The 18701-nt window shown below is 60.5% G+C and overlaps 1 protein-coding gene across 1 annotated transcript in view; it reads left to right on the top strand.

Annotated features, from left to right (window-relative positions):
• RADIL (Rap associating with DIL domain) overlaps positions 1-18701 on the top strand; it is a 57340-nt gene that overhangs the window by 37405 nt on the left and 1234 nt on the right. The window contains exons 5-12 of the mRNA XM_061208953.1: positions 4978-5138; positions 9061-9173; positions 9842-10079; positions 10752-10924; positions 15686-15836; positions 16753-16943; positions 17086-17437; positions 18441-18580. Coding sequence (XP_061064936.1) covers positions 4978-5138; positions 9061-9173; positions 9842-10079; positions 10752-10924; positions 15686-15836; positions 16753-16943; positions 17086-17437; positions 18441-18580 — 1519 coding nt within the window. The remainder of the gene's footprint in view (positions 1-4977; positions 5139-9060; positions 9174-9841; positions 10080-10751; positions 10925-15685; positions 15837-16752; positions 16944-17085; positions 17438-18440; positions 18581-18701) is intronic.

Genomic DNA, 18701 nt, shown 5'->3' on the forward strand with positions numbered 1-18701 from the left:
TGAAGCTTCGCTCACTCGCCCGCCACTCACCTCCTGCTGTGCGGCCCGGGGTGGGGGGGGGAGGGGGCTGGGGATTGGGGACCCCTGCTGTAAGGGAGTCGGGAGGAAGCATCGTCATCCCCTCCTTCCGAAGTCGGGAACTAGAGGCTCAGAGACGGCAGCCGGGGTCTGAGCAGCGAAGCTCCCGCCGGGCTGAGTTGAGCAGAATCCCCGTCGCTCACGGATGTGCTCTGTTGCCTGCCGCCCTGCTCGAGGGTAGTGGGTAGCGGGGTGCTGTTACAGGCCAGGCCCTCGCGGGGGGCGCCCACGGAAGACAACCTACAGCTGGCCCGGCATGGAGGGACCAGCTGAGGCCTAGGCAGCTCGGAGGAGCCCTGCATCCTTCAGGTTCCGCGCGGGAGGGGAAGTCTGCGTGACGGAGCTGGCCTCACCCCCGGCTTTGCTCCCAGATGGGACAGCCCCATCCCCAGGGTGAGGCGGGCCTGGAGGTGAGGAATCCTCAGGAGCAGCCGGCCCTCGCCCTCCGGAGCGCATCCTCCCACCGGCGCCTGTATGCTGGGGCCTTGGCCCTTAGACGGGAGGGACCAGCCCCTCCTTCAGCAGCTCCTTGTGTCATTAGGGCCTGAAAACAGCCCTGGGTCCATCCCAGCGAATGCTTTTTTTTTTTTAATTATGAATCACTTTCAAAATACAGAAGAGTACAGAATGTATCAGTTACCCCTGAACCCACACCTGAATTTAACATGATTCACATTTTGCCCCATTTGCTTCAAGTCTGTCTTGTGTGCCTCTTTTAAAATTGTAAGTGGCTGTTAACTCTTCCTGAACGCTTTTTCCGCGTCTGTGATCGTCACACATTTTCCCCTTGAATCTGTGAGTGTGGGTCTTACATCAGGAGGTTTTCTGAACCGTGATTGGATTCCCGGGGTAGAACCTCTCCTAACTATTGATTTTGTTATTAGCAAGGCGAGATGCGGTTTGTTGATACTTTAGGATTTTCCTATCTGAATTCATAAGTAAAATTGGCCTGTGAATTCACTTATTGTTTTGTATTGTCCTTGTCTGATTTTAATGGCAAGGTTCACAGAAATGAATTGGGCAGCCTTCTCTGCTTTCAGTTCTCTGAGTCGATTTGTCTGAGGTGAGGACTCTGGGCCGCAGAGGTTTCCTGGAAGCAGCCCAGAAAAGCATCTGGGCGGTGCCTGTGTTTGCTGATTCCATTTCTTTAATGTTTATGGTTTATTTAGTTTTCTGTTTCTTCTTGTGTTGATTTTGGTACGTTTTGCTTTCCTAGGAAATTATCTGTTGCCTGTGTTTTCAAAGTTATTGGAATAAAATTGTTCGTTATATTCTCGTAGGACTTCTTTCGTCTCTAATATATTTGTAGTGATATCGCCTTATTTAATTCCTGTTGTGTTCCTATTTTTTCTCTCCCCACCCCCTTTGATTTATCTTCCCAGGCATTTGTCTGTTATCATCTGTTTAAAAGAACCAATTTTGTTGTTTCTGTTTACTTTTTCTTTGATTTCTATTCCATTTACCTCTTTATTATTTCCTTATCCTTGCATAATTTGTTTTAATTTCTTCTTTGACTCATGAATTGTTTTGAAAGTTTTTTGAAATTTTTTCATTTTTATATTTACTAACAAAAATGTGTTTAATTTTATTTTCTGTAATCATATATTAATAATAATAATTGATATAGAAGAGCAATAATGTCTCTTGTACAGGTGTCCCAGATGATTTTTATTTTTATTTTTAAAAATTTTTTGGCCGCACCACGCGTCATGAGGGATCAGTTCCCCGACCAAGGATCGAATCTGCGCCCCCTGCCGTGGAAGCGCAGAGTCTTTTAACCGCTGGACCACCAGGGAAGTCCCCCAGATGATTTTTTTAAAAATTTATATCAGAACGTCATTGACTTGATTTGGTTTATTTTTATTTATTTTACTGTGGTGAGAACACTTAAAATGAAAGCTATGCTCTTAAACTTTTACGCGTGCAGTACGGACAGTATCGTTACCTGTAGGTACCCTGTCGTACAGCAGGTCTCTAGTACTTGCTCACCCTGCATAATTGAGACTTCACGCTCATTGATGAGCAGCTTCTCTTTTCTGCCCTCCTGCCCCCGCCCCCTGGTAACCACCACTCTCCTCGCTGATTCTGGGAGTTTGACTATTTGGGGTCTCTCGTGTAAGTGGAATCACACAGTATGTGTCCTTCTGTGATTGGCTTATTTCACTGAGCATCATGTCTTCAGGGTTCATCCGTGTTGTTGCATATTGCAGGATTTCCTTCTTTATTTAATGCTGGATAATGTTCCATTGTGTTGCAAACCAGATTTTCTTTATTCATTCATCCGTCAGTAGACCTTTAGTTTGAGTCCGCATCTTGGGTATCATGACTAGTGCTGCAGTGAACACTGGGGCGCTACTATTTCTCGGAGATCCTGATTGCAATTCTTTTGGATAAACACCAAGAAGTGGAATTGCCGGATCATAAGGTAGTTCTATTTTTAGTTTTTTGAGGAACCTCCATGCTGTTTTACACAGTGGCTGCACCAGTTTGCATTCCTACCAGCAGTGCATAAGGGTTCTGAATTTTCCACATCCTCACCAATACTTGTTGACTCTGGTCTTTTTCATGAAGCCATTCTGACAGGTGTGGGGTGGTAGCTCCTTGTGATTTTGACTTGCATTTTCCTGATGATTAGGTATGTTGAGAACCTTTTCATGCTCCTCTGGCTGGCTGTCTACTTTGGAGACATATCTATTCCAGTCTTCAGCGCATTTTTAATAGGGTTATTAGTGGTTTGTTTGGTATTTTTTGGTTTTTTTTTTTTTTTTTTTTTTTTTTTTTTGCTTTTGAGTTGTAGGAGTTCCTTATATGTATTGGGAAATTCACCCCTTATCTGATATGTGGTTCGCAAGTGTTTTCTCCCATTCCTAGGTTGCCTTCTTATTCTGTTAATGGTTTCCTTTGCTGCACAGAAGCCTTTCTGTTTGATGTGACCCCACTTGTCTCTTTGTGTTTTTATTGCCTGTGCCTTTGGTGTCATGTCCCTGAAATCGTCATCCCTACTCGGTGCTTGCCTGGACGGGTGGGCCAGGCCGCTGCGCCTTGTTTGTGCCCCACGGTACAGCAGGGCTGGCCGGTGGCGCGTCCTCAGCGCTGACCTCGCTGGGACCCAACGCCAAAGCTCCACTTGGCAGTAGCTGGTGGATTGTTTTTCCGTGGAGGCCTGTCTGTCCCGTTGAGTTCTGGGCGGAATTGAGAATGGAGCTAGGCTCTGACGAGCAGATTCATCCTTTTTTGACGACATAAAGCTCTTCGTGCGTGCATGTGTGTGTGTAATTCAACCAGCGAGGAGAACGGACAAGAGGAACAAGATACGCAGTGAAAACAAGGAGACACGTCTGAAGCCCGTCCCTCCCCAGGAGCAGGACAGAGGGAGGTCATGTTGTCTGTGGACAAAAGTGAAGTTACGTCAGATTGAACAACAAACTTCAGGCGCAAGGAGAACGTGGGAAAGGGAGCCCGAGGCCCGTGGGGCACGGAGGAGGCTGTGGCTGCAGCCCTCCCGACGCTTCCTCACCAGCCCTGCCACTGATACGGCCCCTCGGCTTTTCCCGTGGGCCTGATCGCCAGGACCCCCGGCACGACGGTCACTGCAACAGCTGGCTGGAGTCCCTGAGCTGCTCCGGGCGCCGGCAAGCCCTCCAGGCAGGATGAAGCGCCTAGGGACAGCACCGTCCTCGCACGATGCCCGCAGACACCTGCCTTGCCCCCCCCCCGGAATCCGCCAGTAAGAGGCACAGCCCAGCGTCACCCCCAGGCAGACCGAGTTACCTCTGGGTGGTTTGATGTGCTTGTCAGTGGATCTCTGCTCACCTGTCAGAGCACCTGGCAGGTGTGGTCAGGTACCCTCCGGTGTGAGGATGCTCTCAGAATGCACAGCCCACCGACGGGCTTGCTGCCGGGATGAGGAACCGTGCCGGAGAGACACGGACTGGCCTTTAGATGGAGGAATCGCCCGGAGCTCTGCTCGCCGCACCCGCCCATCGGCCTCCCCAGGAGGCTGGTGAGGACGGCGCGGTGGCTTCTGTCACATTGAGGGCGACTCGGACACCAGGTCCTGGGTGCTGGCGGCTGGGGCCCGGGAGACGCGGGAGGAGGGGCTTGAGATGGGCGGAGCTGACCTCGCAGGCTGCCATCGACGGAGGCAGGCGGCCCCCACGTGCCCAGTGTCCCCTGGAAAGGGAGTGCCACGGGCCCTCTACCCCAGGCGGCCGTCCCCCAGGGTGGGATGGGATTGGAGGGCCGGGAAGGGCCTAGCTCCATGCCGGCGCCTGGGAGCTCCTCCTGCCTCGCTCCCCGGGGGACACGAGCGCCTCTGCCCGCCGCCCGGCCCCTGCCCCAGACACGGCCAGGCAGCCTCCGTGAGTGGGGCCGTCTGTGGGTTTTCTAACGGTATCTCTGAGTCTTCCAGTAACGCCCGCGATCCCTGCCTCCTGACGCTGCCTTAGCCCTCGTCTTCCGCCTCCTGCCGTGATGAGGTAGCACTTAGCTGCCCTCGTCCGATCACCACCCCAAGCAGTTGCGCCTCTGCTTGTTTTGTCTGTTAGTTACGTTCCTAACGTAAGACCCACCCCCCCCCACCCCGCGTCTCTCTTGCTCTTGAGTACAAGAGGCAATTCCTGTTGCTTGTCCGAACGGTCATAGCCGCTCTGTTCTCTGATTCTCAAAGAGAAGATGTGAAAAGAAGCCATTTACCAGAGTCCTTTTCCAGCGTGGCCTCTGGCGGTCCTTCCCGTGAGGGTTTGTAGGCGATGTGCCTCTAACAGGTTATGGATCTGAATCCAGTTCCCAGCCTGATGCTGGCAGGCTGACAAATCGTGGTGGTTTTTTTGAGCGTCCACTGTTCTCACGCACGGAGAGCGGCGGGTTCGGCGTGACTCTTGGTCTCTGTCTTGGCAGCCAGGAGCCCCTCTCCACGGCCAGCTTCACCATGGCGGGCCTGGTTCCGGACCTGCAGCACATCCTCTTCTGGATGTCCAACTCGGTTGAGCTTCTGTACTTTATGCAGCAGAAGTGCCCACTCTACATGCAGAGCCTGGAGGAGGAGCTGGACGTCACAGGTACGGCCGTGCTGCTGCTTGCAGGTGGTGAGCGTCCCCGGGCCATCTCAGGGGAGAGGTGGCCCCCAGAGCAGAGATGGGTGTGTGTCGGGGGCGTCCCCCGAGAGGGAGGTGACCTGCTGGTCGGGCTAACCCGGTGCCTCTCGTCCGTGATGCGTCGGTGCTCTCCGTCCCCGTCATTTCACGCAGCCCCACTGTGTTCCGCCTGGGGAGGCCCGGGAGACACAGGCCATTCACTGCATTCTGTCAGCCCTTGGCTGCCAGCCCCTCCAGAACGCACCACAATTGCAGAAAGGAGGCGCGTTGCTTGTGAGAGTTATGCAACTGTGCGACGCGTGTTGACTTCAGAGACTAAAACGTAGGAAAACATGCCTCGTAGAGCTGATGCAATGCAGCGTAAAGCGCTGAAAAACGCTCAGTGAGAGAGTGACTCTGACTGGAGCGGTCTAGGAGGGCTTCATGGAGAAGGTGGCGTTCGGCCAGGCCCTGAGGGGGTGTGAGGTGTCAGCTGGTGTGTGTCTGATGGGGCCGTGGCGGGTCCTGGCACGGAGCCGGGACGGAGCAAAGGCGCTGCGTGCAGCAGGACCGGGTGTGGCGGCCGGGGACCAGGGGCTCTGTTTCGCCCCGCGCGGCCTCTCTCTGCCCTGCGAGGACGGAGCCGCCCGCTTCGCTCCCTCCTGTCCGGGCCTCGCCGGAGCTGAGGGGTTCCCGAGCGGGCGTGCGGTCCCGCCCCGGGGGCCTGGCTGCCTCGGGGAGCCGTGGGGAGGACGGGCGGCAGGACGGGCGCGGCCGTGTCTCCCGGGACACGGGCTCACAGCTGGCCTGAGGCCCTGGGCCCTGCTGGTGCTCCTGATGCCGAGCGGCTAGGTTCCTAGGGGAGGGGCTCGTGGTGGCCGCCGGCGAGGAGGGTGGTCTGCCCGGGGCCGGCTGTCCCACTCTGCGCTCAGTTGGCCACCAGGGAGCCGGCTGCAGAGACGGGTTGGCGGGGCCGAGGCCCTGGGGCGTCCCGGCCAGGCCTGGGGAGACGGGGTCCGCCTACCTTCCTCTCGTCAGTTGTGGTTTCTGAGTCTTTTCTCCCCGCGACTATCCCAGGGAAGGGGCGGTGGGGACTGTGTTGGGCTCCCAGGGCCGGGGAGTCTGGGCCTCCGTGGATACGTGGCAGAAGCAGTGGCTCCTCCGTGTCCCAGTGGCCATTCGTTGCAGTCCCACCAGCCTGTCGCTCCATCCCTTGTCCCCCTGGGGCGGACATTGTGAACACCGTCCAGTAGACGCCCAAGGTGGGGCAGCTGCTCTCTGTCACCGAGCCTGGGTTGGAGGCAGACTGTCACCCACCTTTCCCCCGAACGTGACGCGAGGACTACACCTCCCGAGTCTCGGTCGCCAGGACGCCTTGCTCTGCCCAGCAGCCCGGGCCCACCCCGCGCTTGGTGCTGCTGGAATCCAGCACCTGCAGAGCTGCTGCCTCTCCCTGCGAGGCTTCCTGTCACCTCTCTCCCCAGACCCTGCTGAGCTCCTTTCGGGGGGTGGGCTTCCAGCCGCCCAGGACCGAGGCCGCAGCGCTCAGCGGGCTCTGAGTGGAGGGGACTCTTGTGCACGCGGCGTCGGCCGCCGAGCACCCGGCCTCTGACTGGTCCTTCCTTGCGGAAGCCAGGAGGCCGGCACAGATCGGGAGATGGCACCCCGTCACCCCGACATCGGGCACGGTGCTCACAGGCGAGTCCCGCCGGTGCCCCTCCTTGTCTGGACGTATTTCAGACGCTGTGCTGAGAGGCTGCAGGCCTGGGGTTAGCGTGTCCTTCACAGGGACCCTGAGTCAGGCTGATTTTCATGAAAAAAGCTGCTGGGGGGCTCTGCTCTTAGGAAGATATTCTTGGTCCAAGGCCCAGATGTCGTGTAGCCCAGTCGACGTTGGGAGAGTGAGCATGTGGACGGCTGGGGTCCCACCTCTGCCCACCCCGGGGACCACAACGGCTGGGGAAGCCACAGCAGGGCCTGAGCGTGCCGGAAACAATGTCCGGGGCGGTGCAGGCTCTGTTGAGCTCAGAGGAAAAAACCATCAACCAGGGGGCGAAGGAAACGTCAGAGTTGGCGTGTTTGGCCTCCTGACCTTCAGCAGGAAATATCTGTGGGAAGAATTCTAAAAACAGAGATGTCATGTCCTGAAAACTGGAAAAAGAGCTTTTTCTTCCCCAAACAACCTTTTCTGTCTGAAGCTCTTATCCAGGAAGCCCATTCACATGGGAAGATAAAAGGTTAGCCCATCAGGGGGGGCTGTTTATTTTACTCATTTTAAATTCTCCTGTAAGGCTTTGAGGCTCTGCCTCAGCGCCTGCAGACGTGGGGTCGCAGGTCCTCAGTCCCGGGGCCTCGGGAGGGAGGGGGGACGAGGCCCGGGTCCTCTGACAGGCGCGTGTGGGCGTCAGCTGAGTCGGAAACCCCAGCAGAGCCTGCGCCGCGGCTAGGAGGGTTTCAGGAGGCTTCTGCAGCGTCTGCTGGGAGCCGCCCCGTGGTTGTGCCCTGTGGGTCCCCAGCCTCCTCCCTCTGTCCGTCCCCTCCTCCCTCTCTCCAGAGCCCCCGGGCCCACATGAGGGGTGTAGGTCTGCCTTCTCAGACAAGCTGGCACCGTCAGAGCCGGCGGCCCCTCCAGTCACCCGACTGGCTTCTCCCCCAAAGCCCAGGGAGGCTGCAGGGAGCGCCCAGACCCTGCCGGGCTCCCAAATGAGACCCTGCAGGCCAGGCTCCGGGAAGGACCCTGGGGAGGCCCCGCAGGCCTCTGGCTTCCTGGTCGGGAGGGTTCTGGGGTGTGAGCCCTGGGGGGTCAGGGAGCCCCGAGCCCTTGATGAGGCATCCTGGCGCCTGCAGGGCGGGTCTCTGACGGACGCGCACGCCGTTTCCGTTTGCCCAGTAGCCGGGCGACCCCGTCCCTGTGCTCCTGGGAGGCCCAGCTTAGCGCTCAGGGCGATTCCCGGCCTCCCTCCCTCCCTGAAAGGAGGTTCCCAGACGTGGGGCCCACTCTGTGCATTAAGCAAAAGGCCGCACGCGACGGGCAGGGCAGGAAAGCCCTGCTGCCGGCCTTCCGTCCTCGTCAAGAGAAGCGAGGGGCTGAGCGAGCAAAGGACGGAGGCGGGCGTCCCGTCCGGTCCCTCCCCAAGTGCCACTGGGGCCGCTGGCACCAGGCACCTCATGCCTCCCGATTTCGGGAAGGCCCCTCAGGATGGCCCCTCCCTGTTGGGCCTCTGGTCTTGGGGACCCCGTGGCCAGCCTGGCCTCTTGGCCGTACAGGAGCCCCACCCAGGGGGAGGGAGTCACCTGGCGTCGCTCACACCCCCCAGTCCCAGCCGCAGCCACAGCCCCCTGGCTGCTGCCCAGCCTGGGAGGCCCATCCCCGGCCTGTTGTCCCGAGTGCCCGTCCCCCGAGGTGCTGAGCGCCCGGGGTCTCCGCTCTGTGCCTGAGACACGGCAGCGTCTTCCCTGGGGGGCGCTAGTGGGGGGGAACGGGGCACGAGGGCCATCTGGGCTTCTCGGGAAAGTGTCGTGATGGTCTCCTTAGGACCTCTGGCCAGGTGTCCCTTGACCTGTGTCCCAAGTGAGAAGTGACCTGTGGGCCAGGATCTGCCATCGCTGGGCACTTGGTCCTGACCGTTTCCGGAAGCTACTAGCGCACGAGCGCCTGCTGCGCTTGGTGTCGAGTCCGTGTCCATGGGCTTGGAAGCTCGGGGCTTGGGGTCCTGGCCACCTCAGCCAGCACCCTGGGACCCCTGGGCCCGGGGGCCCCGTGGCTTTGGTTTGTCACATTTTCCAAACCCAAGAGGAGGGTGCTGGGCGGAGCCCTCAGGAGGCGTCGGGTGGGCGGTTCCAGAAGGTTCCTGCCCGAGTCCCGCCTCCCCCGGCCCTGCAGTGATGGCGCCACGTCCCCCTGCAGGCTCGAAGGAGTCCCTGTTCTCCTGCACCCTCACGGCCAGTGAAGAGGCCATGGCAGTGCTGGAGGAGGTCGTCCTGTACGCCTTCCAGCAGTGCGTGTACTACGTCTCCAAGGTACGGCCTCTGCGTGCGCGTTCTCCCGGGGGACCTGAGTGCTGGCCCGGCCGCCTCTGCCCGCCCGGACACCGGCCTCGGGCCCCTGTCCCTCCTCACCCGCTGTTGCTCTCGTCGAGCGAGTCCTCTGCCCCAGCGCGGGGCCAGCGAGCGAGAGAGACGGGGCCGGCTGCTCTGGGGAGGCGACTCGGACGGCGGGACAGCCGTGCGGTGGTGCCGGCTGCGGTGGCCCCTGGCTCCCCTGTCTGCACCGTCCCGCACGCTGGTGGGGGCAGCTGTGCGTCCACGTCTCGGGACTCAGAGCCGAGCGGGGGACCACGGGGCTCTGCCGTGTCCTTGGGTCAGCGGGACGCTGTCTGGCGGCTCACCCGCCCCCCTCCGTCCAGTAAAACCCTTCTGATAAAATAAGAAGAGGGCGAAGCCCCTGCTCTCAGGGCCCTCTGGGTGCCGTCCGGTCCCTTTGCCGGAGCCCCTGCAGCCCGTGTCATCTGCGCCTTCGCTAGGAGCTTTACTGACCCCGCCCCCCCGTCCCCCCCCCGTGGCTCCCGCTGGGGAGCCCGGCGCTCACACGTGGGTCGCTGACACATGTGGTCCGGCTGAGGCAGGAGCTGGACGGGTCAGGCCCGGGGCCCCTGCCCACAGCAGCCGGTGTTTTCCTCTCGCCCCAGTCCCTGTACGTGTGCCTCCCGGCCCTGCTGGAATGCCCCCCCTTCCAGTTGGAGTGCCGCGAGAGCTGGTGCTCGGCCCCTCGGCTGCCCGAGGAGCTGCACCGCGTCGTGTCCGTCTACCAGGCCACCCTGGACCTCCTGCGGCCGCTGCAGGTGCACCCCGAGATCGCCGCCCAGGTGCTGGCCTACCTCTTCTTCTTCTCCGGCACGCTGCTCTTCAACCAGCTCCTGGACAAGGGTGAGGGTCAGGGGGCGGACAGCCCGCAGGGCCGCTGAGCGTGTCCTCCCGGAGGCCGGCGGGCTGAGCCGTCCTGCTCCGTGGGGTCTGGGCGGGTGCCATGGGGGGAGGACGTGCTGCAGAGCCTGTCCCCATGGGAGCGGGAGCCGCCCGTCCGTGCCTACACAGGGCTCCTCCGGCCTCTCCTGGTTCATTTTATCCCCACGTGGCCTAGGGCCCCCGTGAGCGAGGAGGCAGCAGGCTCAGGGAAGTGACGTGGCCTTTGACCCTGCCTCACTGCCACCCAGATCTCCTCCATCGCCCTGCCCAGCGCTCCGGGCCGAGGCAGTGCTGGGGCGCGGGGCAGGGAGAGCGGGGCCAGCCCACAGCACGTGCGAAGCCTGGACCACGGCCCTCTGCACTTGGGGTCGCGTGGCTGTCACCGCCCCTCCCTGCCACTTTCACCTCCCACCTCCATACGCACCCACCCACCCATGCCCAGAGAGGGGTCTGGAAGCAGGTAGTTGTCTTAGAAACTGACGTAAGGTCTTCCGTCTGTCCAGAGGCCTGGGGGGGGGGGCGGGGCGGGAGGAGGACAGGGCTGGGGCCCAGCTGGGCCTGGCTCCCTCGGGGAGCATACCTGCCCTGCGAGGGCTGCCCGACATCACCCTCCTTCCCTCCCTCCATTCCCAGGGCCCTCTCTGAGTTGCTTCCACTGGCCCAGAGGCGTCCAGGCCTGCGCCCGCCTGCAGCAGCTCCTGGAGTGGACGAGGAGTGCCGGCTTTGGCGAGGCTGGAGAGCGCTTCTTCCGGAAGCTTTCCTGCACGCTCAACCTGCTGGCCACGCCCAGTGCCCAGCTCGTCCAGGTGGGAGGGGTGCAGAGGGTGGGGGCAGCGGGCGCAGCGAGGATGGGGCGGCGCCCTGGGTGGTCGCCCTGGGGACAGCAGCTTGCAGACCAGGAGGGGCTCAGTGGGCTTGCAGTGGCTTAGTCCACAGCTGTTCCCACCTGCAGGCAGGATAACGGCCTCAGGATGTCTGTGTCTAGTCTCTGACCTGCGGCTGTGGCCACAGGGGGCCCTGCTGATGTGGGGAGGTCACCCCCGGGCACCTGGTGGCCCCGTTTAAGCACACGAGTCCTTAAAACTGGGAAGATATTTGCAAACGATGAGACCAACAAGGGCTTAATTTCCAAAATCTACAAACAACTCATACAGCTCAATATCACAATAAAAAAATGGGCAAAAGACCTAAACAGACATTTCTCCAAAGAAGATGTACAGATGGCCATAAGGCACATGAAAAGATGCTCAGCATTGCTGATTATCAGAGAAATGCAAATTGAATCTACAGTGAGGTATCACCTCACACCGGTTGGAATGGCCATCATTAAAAAGGCTACAAATAAGAAATGCTGGAGATGGCGTGGACAGAAGGGAACCCTCCTACACTGTTGGTGGGGATGTAAACTGTACAGCCACTATGGAGAAGAGTATGGAGGTTCCTCAAAAAACTAAAGCTAGAGCTACCATATGATCCAGCAATCCCACTCCTGGGCATATACCCAGAGAAAAGTCTAATTCAAAAAGACATATGCACCCCAGTGCTCATAGCAGCACTATTTTCAATAGCCAAGACATGGAAGCAACCTAAATGTCCATCGACAGAGGAATGGATAAGGAAGATGTGGTACATATATGTGATGGAATACTACTCAGCCATAAAAAAGAATGAAATAATGCCATTTGCAGCGATATGGATGGACCTAGAGATTGTCACACTAAGTGAAGTAAGTCAGAAAGAGAAAGACAAATACCATATGATATGACTTCTGTGTGAAATCTAAAAATATGATACAAATGAATTTATTTACAAAACAGAAACAGACTCACAGGCATAGAAAACAAACTTATGGTTACCAGAGGGGAAAGGGGGGGGAAGAGATAAATTAGGAATTTGGGATTAACAGATACAAACTACTATACGTAAAACAGGTAAACAACAAGGTCCTACTGTACAGCACAGGGAACTATATTCAATATCCCATGATAAACCATAATGGAAAAGAATCTGAAGGAGGATCATATATATATAAAATCACTTTATACCAGTAACTAACAGAACGTTGTAAATCAACTATACTTCAATAAAAGAAAAAAGAGGGAAGCAGAAGAGTGGGTCAGAGAGACAGGAAAGAACGAAGCAGAGGGTTGGCTCTGAAGGGGGAGGACGGGGCCACGGGGCAAGGGGTACAGCGGCCTCCAGGAGTTGGGAATGGCCCGCGGCTGGAGGCCAGCACAGGAACGGGACCTCAGTCCTACAACCACAAGGAAGCGGATCCTGCCCTGGAGCCGCCAGAAGGAACACAGCCCTGCAACTCTTGATTCTAGCCCGTACGACCTGTGCTGGACGTCCGACCCCCAGAACTGTAAGACTGCGCTTGTGTTGATCTCACTGCCACCTTCATGGTCATTTGTTAGAACAGCAGCAGGAAACAAAGACACCAGCTCACCCGCCTCCCTCACCTGCTGTGTGACATGGTCGTCACAGGTAATCAGTGAGACCAAGCTACCCAGGCCCTTTCCTGCCTGGCAGCGACACGGAACCCGCCCAGGTGATGGCCAGCGTGTTTGCAGGGCGGCCCCATGGACTCCGCTTCCCACGTCCTGGGGAGCTGCTCCGTGTTTGAACCGCATAGGGGACCGGCTGCCCTGTCCGCCTCCAGGTGAGGTCCCAGCCGACGTGAGCGCAGCCAGGAAGCCCCACACGGCAGTGACGGCGTCCGCAGCCACGGCCACCACGGGCAGCCGCGAGCCGCTGCGTGGAGCTCAGACTTGGGCAGAGCATCCGCCTGCGGAGGGGAAGACGAGATGGGGTCGCCCCTGGGGCACTGCTGTGCACACTGCTCTTGCCCTGGGCCTGGCACACAGGCGTGCGCCCTGGTGAACAGTTACCACAGGGGTCCCCGACCCCCAGGCCACGGACCAGTACCAGTCCGTGGCCTGACAGCAACCGGGCCGCACAGCAGGAGGTGAGCGGTGGGTGAACGAGTGAAGCTCCATCTGTATTTACAGCCGCTCCCCATCGCTCGCATTACCGCCTGAGCTCCGCCTCCTGTCAGACCAGCGGCGGCATCAGATTCTCATAGGAGCGCGAACCCTACTGTGAACTGCACATGTGAGGGATCTAGGTTCGCGCTCCTTATGAGAATCTAATGCCTGATGATCTGAGGTGGAGCTGAGGTGGTGATGGTGATGCTAGCGCTGGGGAGCGGCTGCAAATACAGATCATCATTAGCAGAGAGGTTTGACTGCCCAGAGACCATAATAAATCAATTGCTTGCAGACTCCTATCAAACCCCCATCAGTGAGCGGCACGTGACAACAAGCTCAGGCCTCCCACTCATTCTGCGTTATGGGGAGTTGTATAATTATTTCATTATACATTACAGTGTAATAATAATAGAAACAAAGTGCACAATAAATGTAATGCACTTGAATCATCCCAAAACCATCCCCACCCGCGCCCAGTCCGTGGAAAAATTGTCTTCCGTGAAACCGGTCCCTGGTGCCAGAGACGTTGGGGACCGCTGAGTTACCAAGCTGGGTGCTTCGAGTTTGCCTGGTTTTCCGTGGTTTTCCGTGGTGTTTGTACTTCAGTACAAAATGCACAGCAAGGAAGGAGCGGCGTGGCACTGGCCGCTCGGCTGCGCCTCTCCCTGCACAGCTCGGAGCTGCCCGCTTCTTCCTCTGGCAGAAGACTGGGGTCTATTCCTAGAGCATTTAAGACTGAGGGTCTCCAGGTTGGGACACGGGATCTCATCCTGAAGGAGGGGGCATCCCGGCGGCAGAGCTCCCATCGCGTGCTGGAGCCCCACACTCTCGCCCACCAGGCCCGGGCCTGTGCCCTCGAAGCAGGGGGCGGCCAGCTTGGCAGGGCTGGCGGTCAGCGACAGCCCAGGGCAGGACGGAGGATGCTGACACTGGGCCTCCACAGCCAACCAGCCAGGAGAGGGAGAGAGAGGCAGGGAGTGAGGCAAAGAGGCCTCAGGCCGTAGTTTGCCACCCTCAAAACGGACTATTCAGGGAGAAGAAACTTACTTGAAAAACCATTTATATTCTCAAAGATAAGGGAAGATACAGCATCCATAACATAATAACAGGATGCTATAAATAAGAGAACAAAGAGAATTCTTGGAAGTTAAAACTACGACAGCAGAGATGAAAAGTTCAATAGCAGGGTTGGACGATAAAGTCCGGGAAATCACCCAGAAAGCAGAGCCAGCAAGATGGAAGAACAGGTGTTCGCTCTTGCTGGGGGACTGCTCAGCGCCGTCGGGGCACCCGCCAACCCCAGCCTCGGAGGAGCACGGACGTGGCGAAGCGTGGCTTCTAGGAGGAAAGTCAAAACCACCTCCGGGCAGACGAGGCTGTCCTGCGCTGGCATGTGCTGGGGGGAGGTGTCAGGAAGAGGCCGCTCCTCCCCCCTCCCCCATGTAGCTTAGGATGTTGTCTGTCCCTTCAGTGTAGATACTCGATAACCACCGCCCGGGCCTCTTGATGTGGGCAGTAAAATCAAACGTGGGAGAAACAGAGAGGAAGGAAGAAAGAAGGAAATTAAGGGAGCGGTCAAGTGAGGCCCCACATCCGAGCAGCATGAGGCCGGAGAGGGCAGAGCAAACAGGGAGTAAAGATAAACCAAGACAGCTCCCAGCCCGCTCGACCCGAGTGTCCAGAGTGCAGGTGCAGCCGGTGGGTGAAAAGCACAGTGGCTGAAACAGACCTGCACCAAGACCTGCTCGCAGGATTGCAGAGACGCCGCTGAGCTTCCAGAGAAGGAGAGCAGCTCGGGTCCTGGAGGTCAGCGGTCAGGATGGTTTCCGACTTCTCAGGAGCGAATGCGGGAGCTGCCTCCCAACTTCCCTACGAGGCCGACTCCAGCCTGGAGTCCTGATGGCGGGGACAGTGGCCTGAGGACGCTCTCCCACGCCAGGCCCCCAGCGTCCCCCTAGCACAGGCCTCCCTGGGGAGCTCCTCGAGAGCAGAAGAAAGGGGTTCCAGGAAGCAAGACGGACGGAGACGGTTGTTAACTCAGTGACCTGAGTGCACTTTCTCCTACGGCTGCCGGTTGTCTTCTTCCAGGGCGCCTTCCCTGCCCCCGGCTCCCAAGCCAGTCTCGTGTGGCACCTAATGCTACAGTTGTGCCTTCGTGCAGGTCTTTGACCTGCTTGATTTCTTTCACACGGTACGAGGCAGGGGTCCTATTTCACGGCCCCCTAACCCCCCAGTAGTCTTCCCCCGTTTCTCAGCCCCTCGAGGTGCTGTGACCGGGCTTGCTCGGTGGGCAGGGCACCCGGCGCGGTGCCTGCTGGCCTCTCCTGGGAACGCCCCCCCGCCACCTGACCCGGCTCTCACCCTGGACGCCCACAGGCATGGGGTGAGCTGCCCTCTGCACCGGCCTTGACCTCGGCCTCGCTGACCTCGCTGTCCCGCTCGGACGCCCCAGGGCGGAGCGTGTGCTGGCGCGGGGAGCCCTGGGCCCCTGCCCCCGGAGCTCCCAGAAGGCAGGCCCTCCCTGGGGGGGGGGCGGGCTGGGCCCCCGGCCTTTGACGCGGAGCTCCTTGTCAGCAGATGAGCTGGGCGAACCTGCGGGCCGCGTTCCCTGCCCTGAGCCCCGCGCAGCTGCACCGCCTGCTGACCCAGTACCAGCTGGCCTCGGCCATGGGCCCCATGAGCTCCTGGGAGCCGGGTGCCCAGGACAGCCCCGCAGCCTTCAAGTCAGGTGAGGCCTCTCCTCCGGGTGGAGCTCGGAACTCGGGCCTGGCCCGTGGGCTCCTTGACCCCCAGGCCCCTGGGTCCCCAGGTGGGGGACAGGGCAGGACACCCGAGGAGGAAGACGGCCCAGGGTGGAGGCTCCCCTTTGCCCCCAGGCTCTTGGTTCAGGTCAGAGGTCCCCACTGCCCCTCACGGGGCCTCGCCGGGTGCACGGCCACCAGGAAGAGAGCAGGGTCTCCACACCGGGCGCCATGGCACAGCCCGTCGGGAAATGGTGCTGAGTACGCTTGCCCTGTGTGTATCACGTGTGGAGACAGACGTACATACGTGTGTGTGTGTTTTTTATGAGTTAGTTGTGTATCTCCTCATTAGCAGTACGTACATTATAACGCAAGCAAAAATGGAAAGTAAAGGACGGGGGACGATCCAGATAGAAGTAGGGCTTCCGACGCCTGGTCACCTGGGGCTTGGACCCTGGGCGCTGTCCCCCGCCCCGTTTACTGGTTCACGTCCAAGGCCTTCTGCGGAGGGAGGGGGCTCTGTGCTGGGCGCCGGGAGCAAGGTGGGGGCTGCCGTCTTCCCTCCATCTGGAAGGCGCGTGTGTCCTCGTGCGGAGGCCAGCACGCAGGCAGGCTGTGCTCAGCCCGGTGACACGTGCGTGGTGCAGGCAGCGTGGCCGCGGGGGCCCGGCAGGAGCAGGTGGCGGCCTGGGGTGCCGGCCTCCGGGCCGAGTGAGCTGAGGCCAAGTGCCGAACGGTGGCGCTGGGGCTTCATCCCGGGTGTTCACTGGGACTCAGGAGGCGTGAGAGCGCTGTACGGGCTTGTGCGGCCCCTCCCGTGTCCCCAGGGTCCCACGGCATCAGGCGGGGGGTGGCTGGGCAGCTGCCTCCTGGCCAGGGGTCACGCCGCCCTCGCCCCCACAGAGGAGGTCCTGGAGTCCTACGAAAACCCCCCACCCATCGTTTTGCCGAGCGAGGGCTTCCAGGTGGATCTGGAGGCTGACTGCCTGGACGACAGCCTCCACCAGCATCTCCTCTACATCCGCCACTTCCTGTGGAGCCTGCGGAGCAAGCCCAGCCCCGGCGGCAGGCCCGCCTGGCCAGAGTGTCTCCAGGTACCTGGGTGGATGCAGCAGCGGGGGCTCCCGTGGCCCTGGGAGTTGGCGGTGCTCCCGAGGCCGCGGAGGCTTGGGGGCCCCCTCTGTCCTCCCAGCACGTTGGGCTGCTCGGTGCTGAGTTCTGTCCCCCCTCCCCCAGGGCCCGCACCACACCAGCCCCGAGGGCCACCCTGAGGACCAGAGCCGCCCCCTGGCTTCCAGGGACCCCGGCAGGGGAGCCCATGAGGCCGACCCGGAGCGCCTTCCTCCTTCCGCGGGGGACCCCCAGGCACAGGGCCCTCTGGGAAGGCCGCCAGGCCGCGTGAGCCGCGGGGGGCCCCAGGCCGGGGACCCACATGGGGACCCTTCATGCCTACTCACGCCCCCCGGCACCCCGCTCAGCCTGGAGCCCGCTGTCCCCGACTGGCCAGAAGCCAGCAGTGCCTGCGGGGAAGCGCTTCCGGAAGGGAGGAGGAACGGGCCGAGTGGCCCAAGGTGCGCAGCCCCGGAAGGTGAGTCCCGAGCCAGGCCCGTGCCCGCACCCCAGTCCTGGTCCTGCTGGCGCCTGGGCAGCTGCCTTGGGGTCCTTCCCCTGCGGGGTCCTGGTGTCACGTCTGGCCCGGGCTGTCAGAGTTGCCCACGAACGCCTGTTGCCCTGGACACAGGACAGGTTCCTGGGGCAGCTGGGGAGGGCACCGCGTGGCTCAGGCCCGGGCAGCTGGGGACCCGGAGAGTCACTCCGCCTGGGGGAGAAGAAGGATGTCTCCATGATGTGTGTTGAGCCCCAGAGCCAATGCGAGGCCAGCGGGATCGGGGTGGGAGGGGGGAGCCGGAGCCCTGGGCGTGTGGGCACTGGGCTGGCCGGGCTGGAGGGCAACGAAGGGCAAGCATCCTCCAGCCCCGCCCGGCCCCGGCGAGTCCTCAGTGCTCTTGCCAAGCTTAGAGGGTGCCCTGAGGGCAGGGGTCACTGGGACCGAGCTGGGCCTGAGGCAGGACACCTCTCAGCGACCTGGGTGGCGCCCCGGGAGGGCACCACGACTGACCTCGTGGGGAGAGAGAGGGCGCAGGACCCTCAGGGTGGGGAGCAGCAGGGCCCAGCTGAAAAGAGCCCCAGCTCCGGAGGGGGCCCTGGGAGCAGGGGCCGACACTCGGAGGGACAGACGTGGGGGTCACCACTGAGAAGTGTGGTGGGAGAGGGCAGGGGGACGGAAAGCAGTGCCCCCTTCTCAACCTTCTGGAAGCAACCGGCCTCTGAGAGGGGCTGGTGTCGCCTGGCAGCACAGGGTGCCCTGACCCCCATCGCCCTGATGGTGGTCCGGGTCTGGCTGTTCCCCTTCTGCCCAGACGGGCATCTTACTGGACCTTTGTGAGCACGTGTCCCTTTGGAGCAGACAAGCCAGGATGTCCCTGGGTCCGGACTCCTGGGCAGGCGCAGGCCCCCGGGGCAGAGTCTGGACAGAGGACTGAGCCGCCGGCCCCTTACCTTACCCTGCTGCACCTTTCTCGCCCGCCCAGGAGACTGTGCGGCCCCGGCGGCCGAGCCCCCTCTGGCCCCCTCCAGCCACAGCTCCAGCACGGACGACTTCCGCTACATGTTCGCGGTGGAGCTGGAGCGAGGCCCCTCTGGGCTGGGCATGGGCCTGATCGACGGGATGGTGAGTGATCCGTCCCGCCGCTTCCTGCAGGCCCCCAGGCTCCTCCTCTTTCCCAGAGACGGGCCCACAGCTGGGGTGGTCACAGGCAGGCGGCGGGCGGAGGCCCACGGCCCTGGGGACC

The sequence above is a fragment of the Eubalaena glacialis genome, chromosome 13 (genome assembly GCF_028564815.1).
Source record: "Eubalaena glacialis isolate mEubGla1 chromosome 13, mEubGla1.1.hap2.+ XY, whole genome shotgun sequence".
NCBI lineage: Eukaryota > Metazoa > Chordata > Mammalia > Artiodactyla > Balaenidae > Eubalaena > Eubalaena glacialis.